Source organism: Electrophorus electricus, chromosome 6, assembly GCF_013358815.1.
Source record: "Electrophorus electricus isolate fEleEle1 chromosome 6, fEleEle1.pri, whole genome shotgun sequence".
In the NCBI taxonomy this organism is placed as follows: Eukaryota; Metazoa; Chordata; class Actinopteri; order Gymnotiformes; family Gymnotidae; genus Electrophorus; species Electrophorus electricus.
Window position 1 is genome coordinate 19,095,563 of NC_049540.1, and position 23,648 is coordinate 19,119,210.

General features: G+C 40.4%; 3 protein-coding genes across 8 annotated transcripts; 2 read left to right on the plus strand and 1 right to left on the minus strand.

The window, feature by feature from the left end:
• Positions 1 to 13: 13 nt before the first annotated feature.
• cnot8 (CCR4-NOT transcription complex, subunit 8) lies at positions 14 to 4,509 on the plus strand. The gene is made up of 7 exons (XM_027000180.2): positions 14 to 121; positions 800 to 987; positions 1,247 to 1,440; positions 1,582 to 1,743; positions 1,875 to 2,019; positions 3,296 to 3,406; positions 3,622 to 4,509. Exons 2-7 carry the CDS (start codon positions 871 to 873, stop codon positions 3,748 to 3,750), a joined length of 858 nt encoding a protein of 285 aa, XP_026855981.1. The 5' UTR covers positions 14 to 121; positions 800 to 870; the 3' UTR covers positions 3,751 to 4,509.
• A 1,414-nt stretch (positions 4,510 to 5,923) lies between these two features.
• On the minus strand, positions 5,924 to 16,296 carry gemin5 (gem (nuclear organelle) associated protein 5). 4 transcript variants are annotated; one of them, XM_027000162.2, is made up of 28 exons: positions 16,054 to 16,296; positions 15,764 to 15,918; positions 15,469 to 15,650; positions 15,206 to 15,357; positions 14,965 to 15,063; positions 14,712 to 14,844; positions 14,428 to 14,590; positions 14,058 to 14,270; positions 13,547 to 13,632; positions 13,266 to 13,348; positions 12,826 to 12,962; positions 12,626 to 12,699; positions 12,137 to 12,318; positions 11,751 to 11,890; positions 11,164 to 11,335; positions 10,751 to 10,963; positions 10,529 to 10,645; positions 9,952 to 10,074; positions 9,702 to 9,797; positions 9,409 to 9,546; positions 8,991 to 9,138; positions 8,773 to 8,892; positions 8,251 to 8,461; positions 7,633 to 7,887; positions 7,228 to 7,390; positions 6,626 to 7,124; positions 6,382 to 6,475; positions 5,924 to 6,267 (listed from the first exon to the last, which is right to left on the minus strand). In XM_027000162.2, the coding sequence occupies exons 1-28, from the start codon at positions 16,193 to 16,195 to the stop codon at positions 6,103 to 6,105; spliced, it is 4,455 nt and encodes a 1,484-aa protein (XP_026855963.2). In that variant the 5' UTR covers positions 16,196 to 16,296; the 3' UTR covers positions 5,924 to 6,102. The 4 variants fall into 4 exon arrangements, with proteins under 4 accessions (XP_026855963.2, XP_026855961.2, XP_026855960.2 ...); XM_027000160.2 differs by having other exon boundaries at positions 10,751 to 10,966; XM_027000159.2 differs by having other exon boundaries at positions 10,751 to 10,981.
• Positions 16,297 to 16,505: 209 nt separating this feature from the next.
• Positions 16,506 to 18,873, plus strand: mrpl22 (mitochondrial ribosomal protein L22). 3 transcript variants are annotated; one of them, XM_027000133.2, is made up of 7 exons: positions 16,506 to 16,555; positions 16,652 to 16,694; positions 16,916 to 17,054; positions 17,158 to 17,223; positions 17,880 to 17,957; positions 18,094 to 18,163; positions 18,422 to 18,873. In XM_027000133.2, the coding sequence occupies exons 1-7, from the start codon at positions 16,528 to 16,530 to the stop codon at positions 18,628 to 18,630; spliced, it is 633 nt and encodes a 210-aa protein (XP_026855934.2). In that variant the 5' UTR covers positions 16,506 to 16,527; the 3' UTR covers positions 18,631 to 18,873. The 3 variants fall into 3 exon arrangements, with proteins under 3 accessions (XP_026855934.2, XP_026855935.2, XP_035382720.1); XM_027000134.2 differs by having other exon boundaries at positions 16,928 to 17,054; XM_035526827.1 differs by having other exon boundaries at positions 16,522 to 16,555; positions 18,443 to 18,873.
• The last annotated feature ends 4,775 nt before the right edge of the window (positions 18,874 to 23,648 follow it).

Below are 23,648 nucleotides of genomic sequence, written 5' to 3' on the forward strand. Positions count from 1 at the left end.
GTGATCGCGATTTCCCAGAATTCCTTCGAACCGGAAAAGTAACTAGCTCGTGAGCGTTAATGAAGCGACGCTGCTAGGTAGCAACTTCAGGCAGGCGTTTGCACAGCAGGACTTCTGCTAGGTAAGAAACCCAGATTACCTAGCTAGCTAGTATTTTTTAAGATCGCAGTTTGTTTCACTGTGTGCTTTGTATATTGCATCTCTAGCTAGTAAGTAATAAAATTTAAATGTCTGGATATGTGTGTCGCTAGCTAGCTTTAGCATACGTTAAGATAGGTTGCTAGCTTGTCAGGGTAAGTTAACCATAGAGATTTTTCCGTGAAGGCCGAAGACATACACTATCTCTGAGGTAACCAAGCTAGCTAGGTTATCGAAGATAGCTTGTTTTGTGATGAACGTTACGTATACTGTTCTCGTATATTAGAGATTTCATTAATTTGTTTGTTCCCCAGCTAAATGTGCACTCTTACGTTTTTTTTCTTGACGCATTGTTATATTATTTAAGACGTTTGTACGTTAGCTAGCGTTAGTAAGCAAGCTACCTAGCTATATTTGCTAGCTAGCCAGACACCCAGCCCCTTGTGGTTGTTTTGGTTTCTGAAACCCTTTTCACTACTGGACTCCTTATAAAGTTTGTGCACCATAGTGGCAAAGACAAGGTTTTCATATTTAGCTAAATTAGTCAGCAGCTAATATCGCACTTTGTTCTTGTAACTTGGCTATCATAACTTTACCTAGCTAGCTAACTAAAACGTACAGTTTCAGATTTAATGCTAACTCCGAGTGCACTTCATTTCAGAGTTCCAGTTCATTGCGACCTGCCCGCTTGAAAACTGCCGGTGTGATTGGTTGTTCCCTTAACCTGCAACAATGCCAGCCGCACTTGCAGATACAAGTCAAATTATCTGCGAGGTCTGGGCCAGCAATGTGGAAGAGGAGATGAGGAAAATAAGACAGATTATTCAGAATTATAACTACATTGCCATGGTAGGTCATATTCTTTCCTCGTTGTTTTGACTGATCCAGTGTGTAACCCGTATAGGCTAGGTGTACTAGTACTTGAGGTTTGCTCTACTGCTGAATTGCAATAGTAGATCATACTTGGGTAGGAAAGGATTTTGTGTAAAACATTAGACCATAAAGCTTCTTGCAGAGCTAAAATGTGGTTTTACAGGGTCTGACATCAGGTGCATAAATGTCAGTCATGAAACTAAAAACCTATCTTCTGATTTTTGTTCTTCTTTAGGACACAGAGTTCCCTGGAGTGGTGGTTCGACCCATTGGAGAATTCCGCAGCACTGTCGACTACCAATATCAGCTTCTGCGGTGCAACGTGGATTTACTAAAAATCATTCAGCTGGGTCTAACCTTCATGAATGAAGACGGTGATTATCCACCCGGAACTACAACATGGCAGTTCAACTTCAAATTCAACTTAACGTAGGTGTTTCTTTTAATTATGTTTAGATGACTGGAATGTCACTTTTGTGAGTCAGATATACATAAATCCATTCTCCCCTGAGGCTGCTGTGTCTAAGTAGTAAAAGTTGTTGTTTTTTCTTGTCCCTTCTCTTCTCCTAGGGAAGACATGTACTCCCAGGACTCAATAGACCTTCTTCAGAACTCAGGTCTTCAGTTTAAGAAGCATGAAGAAGAGGGAATAGATACACTGTACTTTGCTGAGCTCCTCATGACTTCAGGCTTGGTGCTATGTGAAAATGTCAAGTGGCTCTCCTTTCATAGGTAATAAATAGGAATTCTTTCTGTCCAACCTATGTTTGCTAGCACTGTTGGTTCCAGATACAGTGGAGGTCTTGTCTAGTGTATTGACCTTTTCATTGACCATCTATACCTTTCTGATCTATTTTGTGTAGTGGGTATGATTTTGGCTACTTGGTAAAGCTGTTAACAGATGCTCGCCTGCCAGAAGAGGAACATGAGTTCTTTCAGATCCTGAACCTCTTCTTCCCTGCCATCTATGATGTCAAATATCTCATGAAGAGCTGCAAAAATTTAAAGGTAAGCTTGCTGCAAAATTTTACCAATCATGATAACAAATATTCCAAACTTACAAATGTTTTAAAATGGAAATCAAAACATATGAACTCTTTGTATTGTTTGACATGGTAGAGTGTAATATGTTCAGTATATGATATTGGGATTATTTCATGTTGACTGAGTTATCTGGATAACTGCTGTGAAGCATGTAGTTGCACTTTACTGAAGTCCTGTCTAATTGAACTGAAATAGTTGGCCTAATTTTAAGGACCATGTCACGTCTGAACTCTACAGTCCACCAGAGGGCAGTGTAAAGCTTCATCGAATAGTTTTTTTTTTTTAATAAAACCAAGAAAACAACAATTTTAGGTTGCCTGAAATGCCTATATCTAGTAACTGGAACTTTTATTTGTTTTTTTTCCAACCTATGAGCATTATTGAACAGCATTCTTTAAAGCCTGTTTATATCTTACTTCGCGCAGATTCTGTGTGCACTTTTTGCTAAATTTTGTCCCATGTTTCCGCTTGCATAATTGTATGCAGATACAGAAGACACATTGTTTACGCTTGTATTAAATGCGGTCTGTCTCTGACCACCTCCGAATGTGGTTTGAGTGATCCAGTCACAGTGCGTCTTGGGTGTATTCATTCCCCACTTTTTGTGAAGTCCGAATGTGAACCAATCACCAAAAACGCATGTAAATCCAAGGTTTAGAATCTCTCAGACTTCCTGACCCATTTATTTGGCTCAATGTACAGCCTGCATTCATAATTGTGATTTAAATTCACTGACAAAACTTGCAAGTTATACCTTTTCTTCCCTAAGTATATCTGTTAACTAACAGCTGGTTTAGTGTCTTTACTTTCATTTGCATAAGATTGTATTTATTTTCAGACTGATGAAATTTAATCAACTAAATTGTACTCATCTGTGTTGTTCAAAATTACAGGATATGTATCCACTTAATTGATCTGTAATATGTGATCACTGATTAATCTACATTTGTAGCCTGTTAAGTAAATACTTTACTGATGTCTGAAATTGTGAGCTACCAATGGGAACAAGAAGGATGGAGGGATGAGGTCAAGGGATAAGTGTTAAAGCATACTGGGGGAAAAAGTTTCAATCTGGTACATTTATGTTTATGTAAACTTGGATAGCAAAGATCTGCCCAAAAATAAAAGACTTGTGCACTCCTTTTGGTAACTTTAATTACTTAGTTGAGAAGACCTTTAATTTCCTTATTTGTCATATCACACGCTGTTCTATTCAGTGGTAATAATTGATTTGTATTAGGGGGGACTTCAAGAGGTTGCAGACCAGCTGGAACTAAAAAGGATTGGCAGACAGCATCAGGCTGGGTCAGACTCACTGCTGACTGGAATGGCTTTCTTTAGGATGAAGGAGGTAGGTTAAACTCCCTTTTATTTGTAAAACAGCTTTTTAAAACCTTACAGCAGAAACCATTTTAATGTTGTGGTGGTGTTAAAATATTACTACTACTACTATTGCATTTTGACAATCTTTCCATTGGCTTGTTAAAGTTGATTTTCCTACTTTAAGCATGTACAGCTAGTTCTCAAGTCAGTTACATCTGCTCCTATTTTATGCTTTCTTTGCAGCTGTTCTTTGAAGACAACATAGATGATGCTAAATATTGTGGGCGACTGTATGGCCTGGGATCTGGTTCTTCCCAGAGTCAGAATGGAATCTCCAGCTCCTCGCAAGAGGAAACCAACAACAAGCACTGACAGCTGAGGCCACACCTGAGTGGATGATGCCCTTGTTTTTATCCCATCCAGCAGACATTGTTCTTTCCCCCTCCCCTTTCCTCAGCAAGAAACAAAATTCAATGGTTTTGTTGTAAAGGGATATTGGAGAGGTCTACCAAACCCAGTTCTACTGTAACAGCTAATCCTATTCCTATACCTAAAAGTATTTCAAATATCCTCTGTAGTGGTGTTATCCAAGCACCCAATGCTTCAGGACATTTTATCATTTGTTTTACAGCATTAAACAACAGAAAATATTTTTTAAGCACGGGACCAGCACTTGTGTATCTCACTGCTAACAAGATTCAAGGCATTTTAATATGCTCACCAGCAGTTTGGCAGAATCCTGTTTAGGAGTGTTGTATTTTTTTTCTCTCCATATTTTCTAAAAAGGCTTGAAAATATCCAGTGTCGTAAAGGTGTAGTAGACACATCTGTTCAATGTTGGAAACACACACATGCCTGTAGGGATTGTAAAATTTTTAATTATGACTAAAAGTGTGTGTATTAAAATGTAAATTTTCAAAGGAGCCAATATCTTAGCTTTTTTCCTGAAAGGAATGAAAGTTTTAGATCTGGATTTGTGATACTTTTGAGACTGGATTGCAGGGATACACTGGTTCTGTACAAGTTCTTTTACTTTGTCCTCCATGGAAAACATGTTTGTGGTACATATTGTTTTTATTCCATCCGTTGTTTGAAACCATTGTTTATTAAAATGTTTTCTATCAACAGTAATTTTCTTCATCATGTCTGTTTGGAAGACTTTCCATGCTGAGGAAATGCAGAATTTTAAATCCAAGTTCCAAGGACAAACTTTTTAAAATCTGGTAAAATCTCTTTACTGTAAATCACAAAATATGGGGCTTAAATAGTAACATACTTATGCCAAGCAGTGATATGTTGTGTGTATTATTCTCTTTACATGATTTATTAATATGATAGGAAGTTGGACTCATGTTTCAAATTATTATTCACTTTAGGGAGTGCTTCAGCTCTTAGCTCCATGCTGCTGGAAGTGTTCTCATCTACCTTTTTGTTCTTTGTGGCATCAAACTTTTCCAGTCGTTGTTCCACAGTGCACTGTGGTTGAGAGAGGGTTCTTCTGCTCAACAGCAGGCTTTAGTTTGCAGTGAACATGGCGTGTCTCACTGTGGTAAAACAGTTTGGTTCTTGCTCTTCTGTCTAAAACATTGTTCTTGTTTTCTGTAAGCATTATATTTATGATCAGAACCTAGTCTATTAGAAATATCTTCCAGGTTCGTATATATCTCTGTTCCAGTCTGTGTAAACCATCATCCCAATTTTTTGAGTGGTAGCCTAGACTCAACTCAGTGATGCTGTTGCGTGTAAACACACCAGCAATGCTCCAATGCATTCATGTCATTTTAGAATCAACAGGAGTCCTGTAGTTAAAATGTATCCATTAATGGACTGAATATAGGTAGTTGGTAGCAGGTCAAAGCCTCAATAGTTTTAAGTTTCTGTTTTTGGCTGGTTAAGCATGCTGGTTACAGCCAAAGATTCCTGTAGACCCTTTGACTTTCAGTAGGCTGACAGTAAGTTCGATTTTTATGTTTGACTTATAGAGTAAATCAAGAAATTGCACAACAGTCTCATCTGCTAATGTGTGGTCACCTTCATATACGTATAGTTGTGATACCCATATGACTGAATATGGTAAACAGAGAAGCAAGCAAAGTTGGTGTACATAATGGCACCAACTAAAATCTAGAATATAAATGTGCAGTGGGAAAAACTTTCATTTTGAAGTCACTGTACTCTTGTTATATATGTTTTGGAAAATTCCATAGTGATGGAGCATCAGTGTGTTCATAGTAGGAAAAGGCTTTCTGCTTAATGGATCAGCTTTGAAAACTTTTTTTTTTTTAAATATTGCAAATGTTCTAGTTAACATTTTACCAAAGACCTAGGTCACTGCATCCATCTTACCCTCATTACAAAGCAAGGCAGTCTAAAGTCAGAGAAATAACACCATGTAATAGCAACCAGTGGCTTTATGGATTAGCACAGACATTTTTTTGTGACCTACAATGAAAATATATACAATGTCTGGCTATGATTTAGAAGGAAAACTAAGTATTTATTATTTCAGCAATGGTCTCATCAAGAATTGAATACACCCTACACATACATTCTTACCCTTGTACCTTTAATATTGACAGTTTAAAACAATTAGGAAAAAACATGTTGATTCATGTTTTGACAGCAATATAACTGACCATTTGTCAGGTAAGTGTGCCTAAACAAAAATACAAATATATACCTATCAGTGAGAAATGTGTAAGTGCTCTTTAGACAGTAAAATTATTATAAAGTGAGTTTCTGCCAAGCTTTATGGAGAGAACTTGTAGATCCATATCTAACCAACAAACTGCTTGCCTCCACACACACATGACGGGGAATTACTCCAAAGTGCTTATTCATGTACAAGAGGACAATACAACATTCAAGGACATCAGGGAATGGGTATTTCTGAAAGGAAAAAAAAAAAAAAACACCTTTGCATTAAATTTGAAGAATTGAATATTTATTCAGCAGTCAACAGTTTGGTGTATAAGCCTTTGTAGAATCTCTTGCACTACTCACTTTCAGATGATCGGGGATAGCAGCAATCCTTTTCTGATGCTCAGTAACCTGTACAACCAGGGCAGGAAAGGACTCGCTCTCTGCAACAGAAGATCTGACAGAAACAGAATCGAATTAAAAAGACATCACTCAATTTATCACGCAACTGGTCTTGTACATGTTACATTTTTCGTTTATATGAAGCAGGGTGGGGAAACCCAAGTGATCCAGTGATTGATGAACATGTTTAGGACCTCTCCAGCACCTTTGCTTGCTCTCCAAGCCTACAGGTCCCTCCAAGCTACTTGGCTCCTGAGTGATATCACAGAAGCCAGTCTGTGGCAGTGCGCACAGGTTTGGCTGGGGTTCCTGGGGATGGTGATGTTGGACCAGGAGGCTCACTCTGCTCTGAATGTCTTCTATGGCTCTCTGAGTGGCTTGAAGGTTGGCATGGGGCTCAGAAAGAAGAATCTTCCAGAAGCCTTCCCCAACTGAGCCCTTAGACCTCACAGTGGCTTCAACATCTTGGTCCTTTGACTGTATTGTGGTTCTTGTTTCGTGGTTTGGGTCTCCATTCTCCACTGGTGTTTGACCATTCATGTCTTCAGTGCTATGGGAGTTTGTGTTGCTACAGCAGCTGTGCCTCCACCAGTCTCTGTACATGAACTGGTAACAGACAAAAGCCTCCAGACTTTGGTAAACATCCAAGCTTTCTTCATCATCTTTCATTAGTCTTCGCTTATACACCTCTACAGAATCCATACCTGCGAAAGTGACAAGCATATTAAATCTCCAATTGATTTGGGACAACAAAAGAGATTGCGGGAATATCTTCAACTCAAGATGAATGCAATGAGTGTCTCTCACCTTGGGGCAGGAGAAGCTCGCACATCTCAGTCATTAGAGTGAAATGGCCTGCCTCAAACCCCCGAGTGACAGCTCGTAGAAGCTCCTCCACTACGGAAGCCCAGTCACCCAGCAGCTGACTGAGCACAGAAAGAGCTACGTCCAAAGCCACATGAAACAGGAGCTGGAGAACGGAAGCACATCATGCATTATGAAATACGGTGCAGGTCTCAGCATGGATAGGATAATAATTTTACATTCAGCAGATGTAATCAGGTAAAAAGCAAAAATAATGCAATCCACATCGATAATCTAAATGTGCAGACACAAGTTTAAATGATTTAATAGGAGCATGTTAAGGATTCTGAGAACACTGGTGGATTCTTCTTGGTGCTCAAGTGGACTGGTGCCAACGTGTGGACCTACCTGCTTCATGGGCACACTGGCTGTGGCAGGTGGGTTTTCTATGGCTCTCAGCTGATGATGAAGTGCTCTCATCTCGTCCAGGTCAGTGGGGACGAGACCAAACACATTCTTCCACACCCTGCACACAGCAGCTAGGAAGCCCTCGTCAGCGGGTTCAGACCAGGCATGCATGGAGGTGAGGCTCCAGGTCACCACGCCGGTGTGTGCCAGACAACGAGTGAGCATCTCGCTCACGCAGAACTGAAGCCTGTGACCCTGTGAATGAGAGAGACAGTGTGAGAGAGCAGAGAGAAGCACTTGAAATTCATCAATGTCTTCAAGGAGGAGCATTAATTAAAGGCATTCACACTGGTGCACTTTCTATGCTGTTGCCACACAAATACATCTTGCATGAAGTAAAGAGATTTGAGGCACAAACACATTCAGCAAAAAGCAGCAAAATATTGATCTCAGGCATTTCTCCCAAAGGCAAAACCTGGCTAAGCATCAAACCTTGGGAACAACATATTTCATTTTGAGAGTTCTACCCACCTAGAGGTAAGGCTGACATTTACACTGCAGTGGATTTGGCCAACTCACTGAATCTAGTGAGCACAAAAGGAAATTCGGGCAACTTACCAGTAAGGTGTCTTGTTTGCTCAAGATATCCTGCGCCGCCAGCCAGTCTTGCGAGAGCATCAGGTCCTTGGCACATCTCAGGGACAGAGACTGGGACAGGTTGCTCTCCCCGGCGATCTTTGCCAGGTTGGCAGCCGTCTTCAGCGACATGACATCCCCTTTCTTAGCGATGACCTTGGCTGCATCAAAACTGGCATCTGCAGCAAGATAGCTGTGGAGAATAGGTAGAAATTCATCCAAATACCAGTTGTGACTTCAATAACAACCAGAATGCTTTTGACTCAGTGCAGTTAATAAAAATTAGACACTTTTTAATATTAGGTGTTAAACATACTCCAGGGAACTGCCTTGCATATAAACTCTAACTGGAAAGCTGGGCCCCTATTTTAAAACTTTTGTTACAAGTTGTTACAAGTCTTTATCAAAGAAGAAAACATTAAACCATAAATCCCATCAGGCCGAACAGAAATGTAATATGATCTTTATCTATCGTCTTCATTAACTCTGATAGGTTTAGTGTACCATTTAGCAGCAGTAGTATAATGGCCATCCCTCTCCAGCACAGCAGCCCAGGTCATGTAAAGATCCTTCAGCACGGGGTCCTCTGCCCGCAGCCGGGCTTTTGCCAGCGCTATGGCTTCCCTGTGGATTGACCGCAGGTACAACGATTAGCTTTCAGAACCCTTCCTAAACCCACGTGAAGACAATAAGCGTGTCGTTCACCAGCCGGCGTCTCATACCTGTACAGCTGGTGAGCTTTGAGTAGGCCGATGGCTTCGTATAGCTTGTGGACGGACACCAGGTGGGAGGCGGCTTTGAGGAACTGCTCCTGCATACACAACTGCTTCACATAGGACTCCACCGTCTTGGCCCAGACCTGATAGCCAGCTAGGAGATTCCAGTAGGAAGAAAGGCTGTTATAACAAGCAGTATTTATTTGTGTGGTTTCCTATTAATCGGTTTTACAGGGTACACGACAGAGTTTGGTACAAAACTGATTCAATATTTAAGCATCAATATCTATGTAACTTAACAGACTTAAACCAGCTTTGCGTTGGATATGTGGCACAACATTTGAGTGGTACCTATTCCACATTGAGTTTGACACCTTATTCCTGACATTACTCTTAAGAAAGAACTGAATAAATGAAACCTTACCCATAGGTGCCAAGCTCACCAAGTGGTCCGTCAGCTCTCCTTTCTCAGTAGCCAGATTCAGCGCTCCAATCAGATCGCCTTTCCACAGCCTCAGATACATCATAGAATCATAGTGACCTGCCTCCACATGACTCTCCTCTACAGAAAAAAAAATTAAAAATCAGGGTGAAAGAGTTAACACTGAAACCAAATAAGCACTCCCTATGGCAAATTCAATCACCGTGAGTGTTAAAGACATTAACATTATTCTGGGGCCAGTGACCTCCAAAGGTATCGCCTTTTGATGTATTTACCTTCTTCCTTAAACATCTGGAAGAGGGCCTCCCTGTCTGTGAACAGGCCAAGCTGGATGTGTTCCCCTGTGCCTGGTACACAGCCTGCAACCTCACCTGTGACAGAAGGCAGGATGAAAATCACGATGTACAGACTGGATCTTGAAACTAACAGCCCTACAAAGACAGCACGACTGAAAGAACTCGTGCAACAACGCAAGAGCATAGCCAGCACAGCAGCGTTGTAGGAGATGCGGGAAGCGGCGCGGACCCTTTGCGTGCGTGACAGATGCCAGATCCAGGCAGTCCTGCTGCAGCTCCTCTTTGGGCCGATGATCCATGGAGGTGCTGAGGGGCAGGATGGAGCGTGGTTTCCTCTTCTTCAGGGGCAGCTCTGAGAAATGTAGGCCAAACAGATTACAATTCGCAAAAAAATCCACTTTTCTGTGCGAAAAGGTCACGAGCACTCAAACGTAGTTGCATGCTAACCTACACATTTAAGTCTACAGCAGGGACAGAGTGCAGGCTGACATTTAAGCAACAATGCCTTCCTCTCAGCCTATAGTACTACGGGGCTTGTGTCTACAGGAGCGAGAGCTGTATTTGCATAATGGGCGTTAATACAACCTAGTATGTTGTAGTGACTGCACATTTTCTACAGGTCAACTTCTTTCATGAGCTGTGCAATTTTCTCCCCCTTAAAAAGAGCATTTTTTTTGTTGTTTACTTTTTCAACACCTAACTGGCTAGATACAAAATGAGGGCCAGTCGCTGTATCAAAAAGAAATCCAGACTTTTGACAATGACAAAGCTTTGTCTCATACTCACTAAAAAGGGGGAAAAGTTACCTATTTTTTCCTTTTTCTTTTCATCCTTTACATCTTTCTTCACTGCTAGGAAAGATTTCCCCCCGTTGTGTGTTTTCTCTGCTCCACACACGTCCTTATTGGTCTCCTTAGACAAACCTTAATCCAGAAAGAAAAGCCAAGACATTTCAAAAGGCCTAAATGTCACTTTCCCTCAGCCTACCAAGAAAAAAGATCATCATGAGAAGATGAGGAGAATATTACCAAGGGCAGTGGAGATGCTCACACACCCTCCCTCCTCGTCTTCGTCGTAAGACTGGCCTTCATCCAGTCCGCTGCCCGCTGCTCCTTTCTCCTCCTCTCCAATGGGGGCTTCGTTCTCCTCCACCTTTGCCCCACCCTTCCCAATTGCCTTCTTCTTCTTCTTGGTTTTCTTCTGTGGCACCTTCTTTTTCTCCAACTCCACACGCCTCCTGCCTACTAGAACGTGAACTCCTTAAAACATTGCAGGATAATTTACTCAGTCATTCACCGAACCTCACAGTGCTTTTTGCTAGATGACCTTGCAACACCTTATTTGCAAAACCTGACTTAGGGCCGCTCTTCTCTGCAGTCCAAGGTCTTGACCGTTTTAAGCAGCAAAAGCACGCTGATCCAGGATCAGCAACAATACGTACTCTTGGGAGGTCTGACATGCTCCTGCTTGGATACAGCCCACTCCTGGACAGTAAAGTCGTCGCCGCCTGTCCACACCAGGTTGGGGTCGACAGGGGACCACTGCACGCAAAGCAGGCGCCCGCTATGACCCCTGTAGTTACAAATGGGTTCCTCCTTCAACACATCCCACACCTGCATCAGACAACATAAGAACACCCCGTGCAGTAATGCAGGGTAAGGTCATCAGAAGTGAAGACTACAGAAAAGATACCAAGCAGACCGAGCAGGACCGGGGTGTATTGATGCAAGTCAAAATTCCTCGGCTTGATCTCCAGATGACAGCACCGCCTGATTGAGTTCAGCCATGGAATCAGCCTCCACCCGTACCCCCACCCCAAACACCATCCCCTCTACCCCTGCCACCCTGGTTTCTCAACATACCAGTCTTCTCAGTGCCCCAGTAACCTGAGTTGAAAATATATCAAATCCAGCCAGACCTGGGGGTTTTCATAAAATCAGATAAAAACTGTGCAAGTTCAGAAGAGTAATGCGTTAAATAAGGAACTAAGTGATGTGGAAGCACAAATGCCTGACGAGTGCAACTTGCCTGGGCTGTACCGTCGTAGCTGACGGTCACCAGGCGGCCGTCGTGGTGTGGGCTCCATGCCAGGTTGGTGATCTTGTTTGTGTGGCCAGACAGACTGCGGAAGGCCTCAGTCACCAGCACTGGGCTCTCGGACGGGTTCTCTGTGTGAACAGAACAGGAAAACAAGCAATTATTCACAACGAAAGGTACCAAAAAGAAAACTAAAAGATACAATTGTGCTTTAGTTTTTGCTAACTGGCATCTGCAGGGTCCAAAATAACAGTCAAGGGGATATGATTTGAAACAACTGCTATTGGCAATAGTACAATTCATGCCATTGCTTACACACTCAGTAAAACTAAGGCAAATTAGTTCTAATCTCTACTTGAAAGATTTCTCGTCCCCACCGATGGCGCTGCAGAGGTCATGGACATAGACTAGGGCATTGCTGGAGCCTGAGGCGAGCAGGCATCGGAGCTCGGGCCGGCCCGAGTGCGGGTGGTGCCAGCGCAGTGCATTGATGATCTTGTGATGCTGCTGCACGGAGCAGAGCAACTTTAGGTTGGGAGCAGCATACACCTCGATGGAGCTGCAACCCGCCCAGAGCAGCCGCGGCGCCAGCAGTAACGGGCAGTCAGGCCGTTTGTGGAGAGAAAAACGCGCATCAGGTCAGTGGAGTGTAGGGTAGAGGTCTTGCATTATATCTTCAGCAATGGCGTAAATACCTTCAATATTACTTTCGAGAATGTTTCACTTCATATTAACTACTTTCACATATAATTATGAATTTACTAATTAATGATCTGACTGTGATACTCATAGAACACTAAGCAGACAGAGAGAAAGGCAGAGGTTTCAATGTAGTCCCCTTTACATCATAATAAAGAGCTACTCACCCATCCTCATTCCCAATGGCTAAAACTTTCCCATCAGGTTTCCAGCTCAGGTCGGTGTGTGGGGAGAGCTTGTGCTGCAGAGTACATGGCACTTTTTAGAAGGTGCAGTGCTAGACTCGTGAGGTTGTGGGATGAAAGTTAACCTCCGTGTCTGAAGGAGGAAACAGTCGACAGTGGATCTGCAGAAGCAAGTGGCTTACTTTAATATTGTTCGTGTCACGAATGAGCTTGTCAATGTTGGTGGCCTCTCCTGACAGGTTCCAGGGGTCATGCTGCAAGATGATGCCTTCTCCAGCACAACTGTAAAGGCTATAGGAGGGTCTGTCTCCTGACCCTCCTGAGTCCAGAACACAAACACAAATAATACCAAAACTACATACAGATGCTCTCATCATCCCTTAGCAGCACAAGTGCCCGAAGAGCATAAATATTTTAAACCAAATCATCACCCTGTTTCCACCTCCCTGTCAGCGGCCCTCTCAAAACAAATGCAATCACCTTCGCCGGCCCCTGTCATGCCTCCACCGGAGAGCATCACGCCGGCAGAGGCGCCGTATGAATTAGGATTCAGTGCCTCAGACTCCCAGCAGCGTGGCGGGTGTTACAGAATAAGTTGCTTGAATGTTGAAATGTGGCTCACCAAATGACAGAGGTGGAATGGGAGGTCCCCAGCCAAGGCAGTAGACTGTCCTGCGGTGGAACGTGCTGGAGATCTGTGGAGGCCTGTGTCAGAGAACAAACACACACACGCGCACACACACACACACACACACACACACACACACACCCCTTTTTTATGGTTCAGGTAATAGATCCAATCCCCTGTTGGGGAAACTAGTAGTTAAAAAAAGTTAATTACTAGCATGCTAAGAATACAAATGATACATGAATACAAAAAGTCATGACTGCATGTGCCATTACTTGTTGGAGTAAGCGTCATAGATGCCCACTTTGCCATCATCTGTGCCAAAGGCTAAGGAACCTTCCTTCACTGAATGCCATGCCAACTGTCAAATAAAAAGAGAAATAATAATAAATAAATAAATAAATACATACATACATACATACATATATATATATATATATATATATATATATATATATATTTATTTATTATTATTATATAAAAACCTAAGTAAAATGCAAATGTTGTGGCCTTAGTACAAACAATCCCTTGCTGACAAATACTACTTCATATTGGATTATGCGAACATGAAATAGTCCTTTGTTTCAAGAGTTAGCTCAAACTAGATTAGGAAAGGTCCTGTGCTTTCCTCAGGTAAAAAGCAGCTGGACACATTAACTTCCATTATGGCTTCATCCCGAGCATCATACCTTTCCTTTAAGACAGAATCCACCACTAGCAAATAGTACAAGCACATGGGCCTTTTGGCATGCTCTCTTTTAAGAACCTCTACTTCCTGTTGCTTACCGCTGTTACTTTGGACTTGATGCCCTGCCAGTAGGTCTTGGTGTCATATGGATTCTGGACGGACAGAGTGTTCCACACGCGGATCATGTTGTCTCCGACCCCGAGTGCAAGGCAGCCTGTTGCCACAGGAGAAAAGCCTATAGCATAGACGAAACCTCCAAGTGTGGGCAGAGTCCAGCAGCACTCCAGCAAGGCCAGGTCCCAGCACTTAATCTGGACACAGTGGAGAAGACACCACTCTTATGAGCATCTCACACAATGTACTGCATCGATGTTCTATTACAATAAATTTTTATGCATTATAAGCCCATTTTTCCCCATATGGGAGGGTTGTGGACATGTTTGAACATGTGATCTCATTAGATTTCACCTCTCTGTCCATAGAGGTACTGATTAGTAGCTCCCTGTCCTCCAAGCACAGCGAGTTCACGTTGAAGACGATGCGGCTGTGGTTCTGACTATCGGATGAGCCGCCCAGCAAGGTCCACTTCTGCTTGCCAGACTTTATGAGGTCCCACGCCACCAGCTCACCACTGCATGCACATGCAAACACACACACATACACACAAATACAGTGAGGGAAATTTGATTAAGAGAAGGATGAGGGAGTGAGAAAAATACACTATAAAACATTCATAATCAGAAGGTCCATACCCAAAGCAACTGGATATGATTTGTGAAGGTCTTCCATTAGGCCAGTGCACAGTTAGCCAGAGCCTCTCTTTCACCCCAGGGTCCACTCCTGCCCCACGCCTCTTCAAAAAAGGCAGCTTCAGGGTCATCACGCCTAGTGAAAGAACCGCAAAGGTCCCAATCATGGCCAATCCAAAAGGGGAAGCTACAGCGCTGATGAATCTGTCATGATCTATGATGATTAAGGACTAGGGGAATCAGCAGTTCCCCGCACCTTTGCCTCTGGCTGTGCTCCAGATTCGAACAGTCTGATCCCGACTACCTGAAGCCAGGTAGCCTCCCACCTCAGCATCTTTTAGCCCGTTGGACGAATCTTTGGCGAGAGGATGACAAGCACAGCTGAAACGAGCTGGAAATACTTTCGCCTTTAGTCTAACATTAATAAAATTTGACCAAAATGTCTAAAATGTTCTATCTGCCAAATATTTGCTAAGGCCTGTAGCTTGAAGATATACCAGTGTTGTCCTCTTGAAGACTATACAGAGCTTCCTCTTTGGCTTCAGGGCACCAGGTCAGAGCATGTATCTCCTCTTCGTGACCGCGCAGTCGATGAACCACCTCTCCCTTCTTGCTAATATCTATCAATGCAATCATTCCATCCTTGTACCTTAGAGGAAAAGTTAATTAGCCCCACATATTACTTATAGATTTCATATCAGAGAGATTTATACAGAGTAACAGATGCATGCAATTGAAAACAACTAATTTGAATACATACCCAACTGCAACATAGTTCTCGTTATGTGGCGAACATGTCAAGCAAAAGATTGTTCTGGGCTCAGGGAAGAAACTGTGGGTGTCATTTCTGCCATGCCAATAGCACACTACAATTCCCTTCTCATCTCCTGAGACCACGAGACCCTTCTCCACTGGAGACCAATGGATGGCGGAAATGATGCTCTGAATAAACACAAATGCATTTCACTGCGCATCTTTCAATATTAACACTGATCTGTGATTACACCAAGTCTGCTTAAAACCTCTTGCCTCGTGTAAGGGTATTTTTGGCTTACTTGATGAACAGAATGCTCTGTCAATAAGGCTTTCTGATCAATGTCCCATATTTTAACTGTCTTATCATCTGAAGTGCTCGCGCAAATGTTTTCTTGGCCATCGTGCCGGCAAAAGGCGAATCCAGAAACTCTCTCGGTGTGACCATTCAGTTCGCCTGGGGGGGGGGGGGGGGGGGGGGGGGGGGGAGATGAGGACAAAAGAGTGCAAAAATAGTTTCAAATACCCAAGCAAGGATCGACGTTATAGCTACCTACGTTAGCTATACCAACTAAATTACTAGCCAACTTACCCAAAACTGTTGGTGATGTTGCTGTTACTTTTAACAAGTAGATTGTGTTTTTAGCTCCAAAACCTAGTATACCGTCACTATTTACGTCGCTGCAGCGCGAGCAATACCAGTTAGGGGAAGCTGGAAGAAGCCTCTCGTGCATTTTGATTATTTTATTTTATAACTAAGGTCAATTATCAAGTTCAAGGCAACATAGACTTCCTACGCTAGCAGCTTCTACACCTTTCATTCACCCATGCTGCTTCTTCATCATTACCAGTCATCCATCGATTCAAGGTGTCGCAAAAGATTCTACAGACCATCAAATTGAACCTTTCCAGATATACATTATTTTTTCTTCAATTATTAGCTATGTTAGATAAAGTAAAATAATATATTAAATATATTAAAATATTTTAACCGCATTACTTTAATATTAACATTCTATTTACACCACTTTGCGACTGCAGGAAAGCATTCTGTTGCGTATTCAAAATGGCAGCCTTCACTGTGACAGCAAATGGTGAGGCTAACTACTGTACATGTTTTGAGCGCTTAATGTTCATTTAGTTTATGTATTAAATTTGGCATTTAATACCCAATGTATTTTGGTCCATAGGCGGTACATTTCTGAGTCGTTTGATTGGACACATTCATTCAAGGTATGTAATTACATTGGACATCTAGCTGGCTAACTAGCCAATTTGCTAGTCCTCTTAGCTAGACAGTCCTGCAAACTGGAATCGTCAAGGACAAACTTATTTTGTGCGATGTGTAATATAAATTGAATTCATAGTGTTAAAGTGTGGCACATTACGCCAATTAATCCTGAAGCGTGAAAATGGAATGTCTTTTCTTGGTGTTCTCTTATGTTTTCATTGAGTCTATTCTCCAGGTTTGTCGACCCCCGCACACAGGTTGCCTGCCTTCACACCAGTGCAGTATTACATACCAAAAACTGGGAAAGAAAAAATCGCATTTTATATCCGCCTCAACAGAAGGATGAGCCTCCCAGACCTGCCGTTAGTGGCATTTGTAACCATTTTTTTTTTAATTTGGAAGAGTTATCTCGTTTAGTGGTTTAGGAAATAATTGCACATTTACAAGAGTGCTTACATTTTACAGGAGATATACCACAGCAGACGTCAAATTAAGTACAGCAAAGACAAGATGTGGTACCTAGCTAAGCTGGTAAGTCACAATAAACAACCAGATGAACATTTGTTATGTTACTCAGTACAGTGGGTGGCTTGATAGATTGACTGAATTAGTAACTGTAGTTTAACATTGCCTATAGTATAAATGGTAGTAGGAGTTCCATGGTAACAGTAGTCATTTCACATCTACACAGTCACTTTTTCAGCATTTTGCAAAGTGAGTTTTTAGAAGTTGTTTTCTTACTGTGTTGTCAGTAGTCAATGGAACAGTATTGGAACTGTCATCATAGTCCTATGGATTAATGTTTGGTGGCTGACAATTTACATGATAGCCAAGCAGTTAGAGAATTATTGCCTGAAGTCTTGCATGACTTAGTATTTAATGGCTATTTTGAGAAATGCCTGTTGCCTCTAATAATTTTTATTGAAAGTACCCTGTTTTCCTTCTTCCAAAACAAATACAGTAGGTTATTTTATATATATATATATATATATATATATATATATATATATATATATATATATATAGTTTCCATTTTAATTTTGAAGGACAGTGATAATCATGTTATCCATAGAAGTAGAAGTGTTTCGTATATCTACATTACTTTGTCTTGTAGAATTTTGATGATAGAATGTTTTCATGTACATTGTCATAGATTAACCCTTGAAATGATGTTTTCCTTATGACAGATTAGAGGAATGACCATTGATCAGGCTCTTGCTCAGCTTGAGTTCAATGACAAGAAGGGAGCCAAAGTGATAAAAGAGGTACCTCTGCATTTAAAAAAACAAACAAACTGGATTTGTGTCATTATACCAGACTACCATTAGTCTTTGTGGCCTCAATGGGATTTAAAGTCATTTAAAGTGTTGATCTTAAATGAAATTATTATTGTGACAACAGGTTCTTTTGGAAGCCCAAGACATGGCTGTGAAGAACCACAATGTTGAATATAAATCAAATTTGCATGTTGGTAAGTATTACATGTGGCATACCTTCACTACTGAACAAGTTTCTATTTATTAAGTGTCTGAGAGACAAAGTGCTGCCTTGGAATTTGTTTGCGCTGTATACTTGGTCCAGTACAAACAAGATGCTGGTCTTGCATAATCTTCTAACTCTGAGATGATTATGAGCATAAAAAAAGCCATTATGTGCTTGATTTGGCTGGAAATCTGGCTTGCTGTTGTTCAAGGAATCCTTAGCCTTCCCTTTGTGTTCCCCTGACCAGCTGAGTCCTTCTCGTCCAAAGGCAAATACCTCAAACGCATTCGGTACCACGGCCGAGGCATGTTCGGTATCATGGACAAAGTTTACTGCCATTACTTTGTGAAGCTGGTCGAGGGCATGCCACCCACAGTGGAGCAATCGACTGCATTTGACCAGGCCAAGGAGTACGTCGAACAGCTTAAGAAACGGACGATCATCTACTCCCTTTAGTTTAAGCCTCTACCCGCCAAGATGTTGTGTTTATGTAAATAGTATTGGAATAAACAACTGGTGTCCACTGTTTAAAAAAAAAATCTGGTGCTTTGTTCAGTATTGAGTTCTTGGAAACAACACGTTCAGATTCAAACAAGCGTGCACCACAACAGCCTTTCATCTTGATCATTGTTCTTATATCATATTTTCATTCACAGTGTTCATGATTAATCTGTACTAATAAACTATTAGTATGTCACACGTCATGGCAATAACATTAAATTGAATTTGTAATGGCACATACATGAGGTAGGATGACAAGATAAAATGACAAAAGCATAAAATAGCCTTAATGAGTAACCTTTAAATCCAGATTAAAAGTAATCTTAATTCTGGAACATTGTTCCAGAGGTCAGAAAATATATATAAAAAGTGGCCTCCATTAGTCTACTTGTAGGTGACCTTACAGATTAGCAATAAGCCTTCATGAAGTGGTTGGAATGGACTATAATGTTTCAAAAGAGATTGAAAAGATGTCCTGGAGTTATAATATTAGGAGCTTTAAATGTCAAAAGCAAGACTAATTGGATACTAATGTAAATTGAATAAGACTATATTCATTCTTAATGTATTTTCCTGGTAAGAATGTGGTTGCATTTTGAGCTATCTGAAACTTTCTTAAGAAGCCAGCAAGGCTAATAGTAGTACATTGTCTTCTAATCTAGAAGTATTAAATCCATGGACTTTTGTCTTTGGAGTTGTGGAGTTGGCAAGCATTTTTTTAATATGTTTTTTAAAAGAAAAGATTTGGTTTTAGACAAGTAACTTAGGATAGAAATAAAGGCCAAGACAAGAGGGTTACACCAAGGTCTTGAACATCAGCTGCAAAGTTTGGTTGAACAGAAGAACCAACAACCTTATTTCTAGCGGAAATTGTACTTAACTTCAGTACTTCTGTGTCATCCAAACTTACATTATTTTATCTGTTGTGAAGTTCTGTTACTGAAAGGGCATTAAAAGAAATTTGAAATAATTGCCAAGCAAAAATAAATATTAAATACAAATAAAAGAAAGCAGCATAATGCTTTTTAATTTTTATTATTATTTTTATTATTAATTAATGTCTGAATTTATAATGGAAGTAGAATGTTATGGACACAAGGTTGATCACAGTCAGTTTGTCCTTTCCTCTAATCTTTTAATGGCACTTTCCCTTTTCATGCTGTCATGTGCTCTTTTATCTTAATTATCACCATTCTTTTTCAATCTTTTTCAGCTGTCAAATGTGGACGGCAGAGCAACTGGTCACTAATAATATGTTGCACAGTTTTCCATCTTTTGAAAGGAGTACATTGTGTATTGCATATTTTTGCAAGCCTGAGTTAATTGTTGGTACATTTACTTTATATCTGGGGACATTAGTATTGTTGGGAACATCTGCTCTATGTAAATTGACAGTGAAATTATTATGGGAACCTGAGTTTGACAATTTGAAGTTGTGTTTTGAATCATTTTTACAGTCATGATTAGAGACAAACTGCATGATCGATATTTGGCAGAGTGTGTTTGATTGATTTTTGTGTAAGAGTTTTTTTTTTGATGACTATACCAGAAGTCTAAAAAGACCTCTTAATCAGGATGGGCACTCTAAATATATTATTCATAAAATAAACCTGGATTTCAGTCAACTTTGGTTCTGAGGAGCCAAATCCCCTTGAAGTGTTCCAGCTCCCCTGGCTGTGTCCGATAATGGCAGACAGACTCCTCAGCCCAACTTTGTGCAGTTTCATAGTTTCTCTTTTTAAATTAGGATGGTATCTGTCTGTGAAGCTGTGAGTTCTTCATCTAATGCTTCATCTAATGCTTCATCATGAGAACAACTATTACTGCCCTCTATTTTCAGTCTACTTTAACACCCGGGGACCTGTTCCTCAGAAGAGTCCAAGCATCCATATTAAAATTATGCTGGGCTTCTTATCAATATCAAGTTCACACTTTGCAGGATTTATAATAATAATAATAATAATAATATTAGTAGTAGTAGTAGTAGTATTTCTTCTGCTTAACCATTTTTGTACAGTTTTAAAACAACAGTTACCAGTGTTCCTAAAACCTTTATCCTGTCTACTTGAGTTGCTAGTGCATCTTACAGAGATATCTCACTCACACCATCCATTTTCCTCTCTTTATTCATCCATTATCTCCCGCTCACATTTCTACTCTTCCTATGTAACTTCTTTTTCCTCCGTTAGATTTCAGTTCATATTTCACTGCCTTTGGCTCCTACAGTTTCTAATCTAGAGTCACTGAAGTTAGCATACATGTGAATGCTACCCTACCTGAAGTACACATTCATTTGTTTTTGTTTTTGTCCAATTCTCTATTTATTCTTTCTTTTTTCATTTTCATATTGTATAATAGAAACCCATCGATTTTAATACTCATACTAAAGTAATTAAACTTGTATAAAGATTCAGCAGTTGATCTAATACATGACTATAGTTCATACCAATAAGAAATATAGCTCATCTGTCTAACCTTGCTACTGTTTTTTATCAAAGAAACCCATCCATTTAAAAACTCTTTGAAATTTCAAGCTAGAGCCATCAAACTTGGTACAAAAGCTGAGCTGATGTAACAAAGCACATCACACCATGCGCACTGAATTTTCATGTTACAGCCAACGGTACACTAACACTTCTACCCCCGCTGACATCCTTCCTCTATTACATAAAAATCCATATACAAGTCTTGAATTTTTTAAAATGAGACTACTTTCTATGTCTTTGTAATTTACTTTGCCAATCCAAAACAATTCTTTCACAAACTTTACATTTTTGTGTGCACACATATAGATCCTCTATCCTCTTATTAACAGTACAAGCTTATTGATATTGTAAATAAAATTTTCATTTTCACAAATTGAAAAAGGTGTTATACATGACATTATTATCTTAATGTTTAGAAGAGGGCAGTACTGAATGGAAAGCACTTGAAAATTAAACACATCCATAACTTATCATATTCTGTGAGTGAGAGACATTTTTACCTGGCTTTGTATTGAACAGTATGTATAAAAGAATTATACATGAAACCAAAGTTTCAATCTCCAGTCATCCTTCCATTCTTACCATAAAGCTAAAATACTTCATTGTGTGTCTGGTGCTAGGTGTCCCTTATAAATGTTAACTTTTTATGCTGGCATAAAAGCAGTCTCAAACAGCCAATTCCCAGTGTTCAACGTTTTATGGATGACTGAAACTGGTCCTTGATAGCCAGCCTACCTCAGAACTTGGACTCTGTCACCATGTTCTAATTCCCCCACAGTTCTGTGTTCTTAGTGTAACACTGGCTGACTCCTGAGGCGAGAGGGAGCTTCACCTCATTGCCTACATGGTGCTCTTAAATAAAATGCCATCTCTTTTCTCAATTTAAGCAGACAAGTGCCCTCAGTTTCAGGTTCGAGCCTTGGTTTTGGCCTATGCTGTTTTAAGATCAGTATATTGAACTGTGGTTCTCCCTTCACAAAGCTGTGGCTACTGCCACAGTGCTGGCATGCCAAAGCACAATTCTCTGCTTTGTTACTGTACAATGAAAATGAAACAGCTTCAGACTGATGCAACAGATAGTTACAGTTTACAGCTCATGTTCTGTTCAGCAAGTGATTGTCTTGGCAGATGATATCACGGCAGATGATTCACGGCAGATCATTAGCTAAACCCTTCATAAGCAAAAAAAAAAAAAAAAAAAGAGCAAGAATCTTCATGTAAATCAGCTATACCAGTAGGCTTATATTCATCATTATATTTGTTTGGAAGACCCCCTTTTTTTTCTCAATATATATAAAGATATCTAGTTCAGTATATCCGTAGATAATTCTGTGCGTAGTACTGCTTCAACACAAAGCCAGTATCTCTCCATATACACCTCGTTATTCTTTCCATTCCTTCATCTGGGCCTATTCAAATATGTTCAGAAGCAGGTGTTATTGACTCAGGTTTTGGGGATCCACTGGCCTGCAGAGTTCTCATCAGCTATTCCTGAGTTAAACAAGATGTGTTAGTGGTGGGAAAACCTCAGCATGGAAGTGGGTTTTTTTTCCGAACTGGAGCTGAGAACGTAAAACATTTTCTTATATAATTTGCCATCCCATTGGTATATCACATGCATAACTGATATTTAATGAGGCTATATATTTCATCATGCATTTTTAATCAGACTATATATTTCATTATGCATTTCCATCTTCATCCTAGAGTTCCTAAAGGTATTATTTAGACTTTTATAGGTCATTTGGATTAGCTTTGAGAGGCAGAGGGTTGTCCTCATGGAAGTGTATTCCAGCTCAGCTGTATTCCTCCAGTAATTACATAAATCATTGCCTAATGTGCCTCCAGAGGCTACATTTGTACAATTATTACCATGAAAAAAGATGAATGTGATATACACAATATATTCCAACCCTCCAGTTTTGTGAACCAGTGGTTTTGAAGGTCTATACACACAGGATTTTTTAGAATCGAAAAATGTCATGGAGAACTGATCATTTGGTCATAATTTATTCAACCACATCACAGATTCTTCTGCACCTTTTCTGCCAGTGACCTTCTATAGCATCTCAGATATCAAAAAGAGGTGATAAGACACTACAAAGCACAATCCAGCTTTGAAGAATTGCTGGGCAATTGTCCCTTTGATTTTTGAAAGGTGAGAAGATGTCAAGACAACATAATACTGGAGCTGGTATTTGGACTTGTGTATTGAGGTTAGATTGGCTGTTTTTTCTTGGTTCTTTGTTGTTGAGGCTTCTGGATTAAAAAGATTAACGTAATAATACATTCCTTCAGTCACACGCCAAAAATCAGAAGAATATATGTGTGTTTTCCTGAGGGAGCCTGGTGTTAACATAAAATGTCGTGAGTGAGCGGTATATTATTTAGTGTTAATTCAAGCATATAGAAGCCTAGTTGGTGTTCAGAGTTTTGCTCCAGCATTTAGTTATTGAACTGTAACTTCTCTCATAGTATAATAATATT

What these genes read in the sequence shown, in the direction of transcription:
- cnot8 (XM_027000180.2), top strand. Translation starts at nt 871, where the DNA reads ATGCCAGCCGCACTTGCAGATACAAGTCAAATTATCTGCGAGGTCTGG. An exon ending in AACTTCAAATTCAACTTAAC is followed by an intron (nt 1,441 to 1,581) that starts GTAGGTGTTTCT and finishes CTCTTCTCCTAG; the next exon opens with GGAAGACATGTACTCCCAGG. An exon ending in CTTTCTTTAGGATGAAGGAG is followed by an intron (nt 3,407 to 3,621) that starts GTAGGTTAAACT and finishes CTTTCTTTGCAG; the next exon opens with CTGTTCTTTGAAGACAACAT.
- gemin5 (XM_027000159.2), bottom strand. Translation starts at nt 16,195, where the DNA reads ATGCACGAGAGGCTTCTTCCAGCTTCCCCTAACTGGTATTGCTCGCGC. An exon ending in ATCATATCCAGTTGCTTTGG is followed by an intron (nt 14,591 to 14,711) that starts GTATGGACCTTC and finishes ATGTGCATGCAG; the next exon opens with TGGTGAGCTGGTGGCGTGGG. An exon ending in CCAGATGTTTAAGGAAGAAG is followed by an intron (nt 9,547 to 9,701) that starts GTAAATACATCA and finishes TTTTTTCTGTAG; the next exon opens with AGGAGAGTCATGTGGAGGCA.
- mrpl22 (XM_027000133.2), top strand. Translation starts at nt 16,528, where the DNA reads ATGGCAGCCTTCACTGTGACAGCAAATG. An exon ending in TGTGGTACCTAGCTAAGCTG is followed by an intron (nt 17,224 to 17,879) that starts GTAAGTCACAAT and finishes TCCTTATGACAG; the next exon opens with ATTAGAGGAATGACCATTGA. An exon ending in TAAATCAAATTTGCATGTTG is followed by an intron (nt 18,164 to 18,421) that starts GTAAGTATTACA and finishes TCCCCTGACCAG; the next exon opens with CTGAGTCCTTCTCGTCCAAA.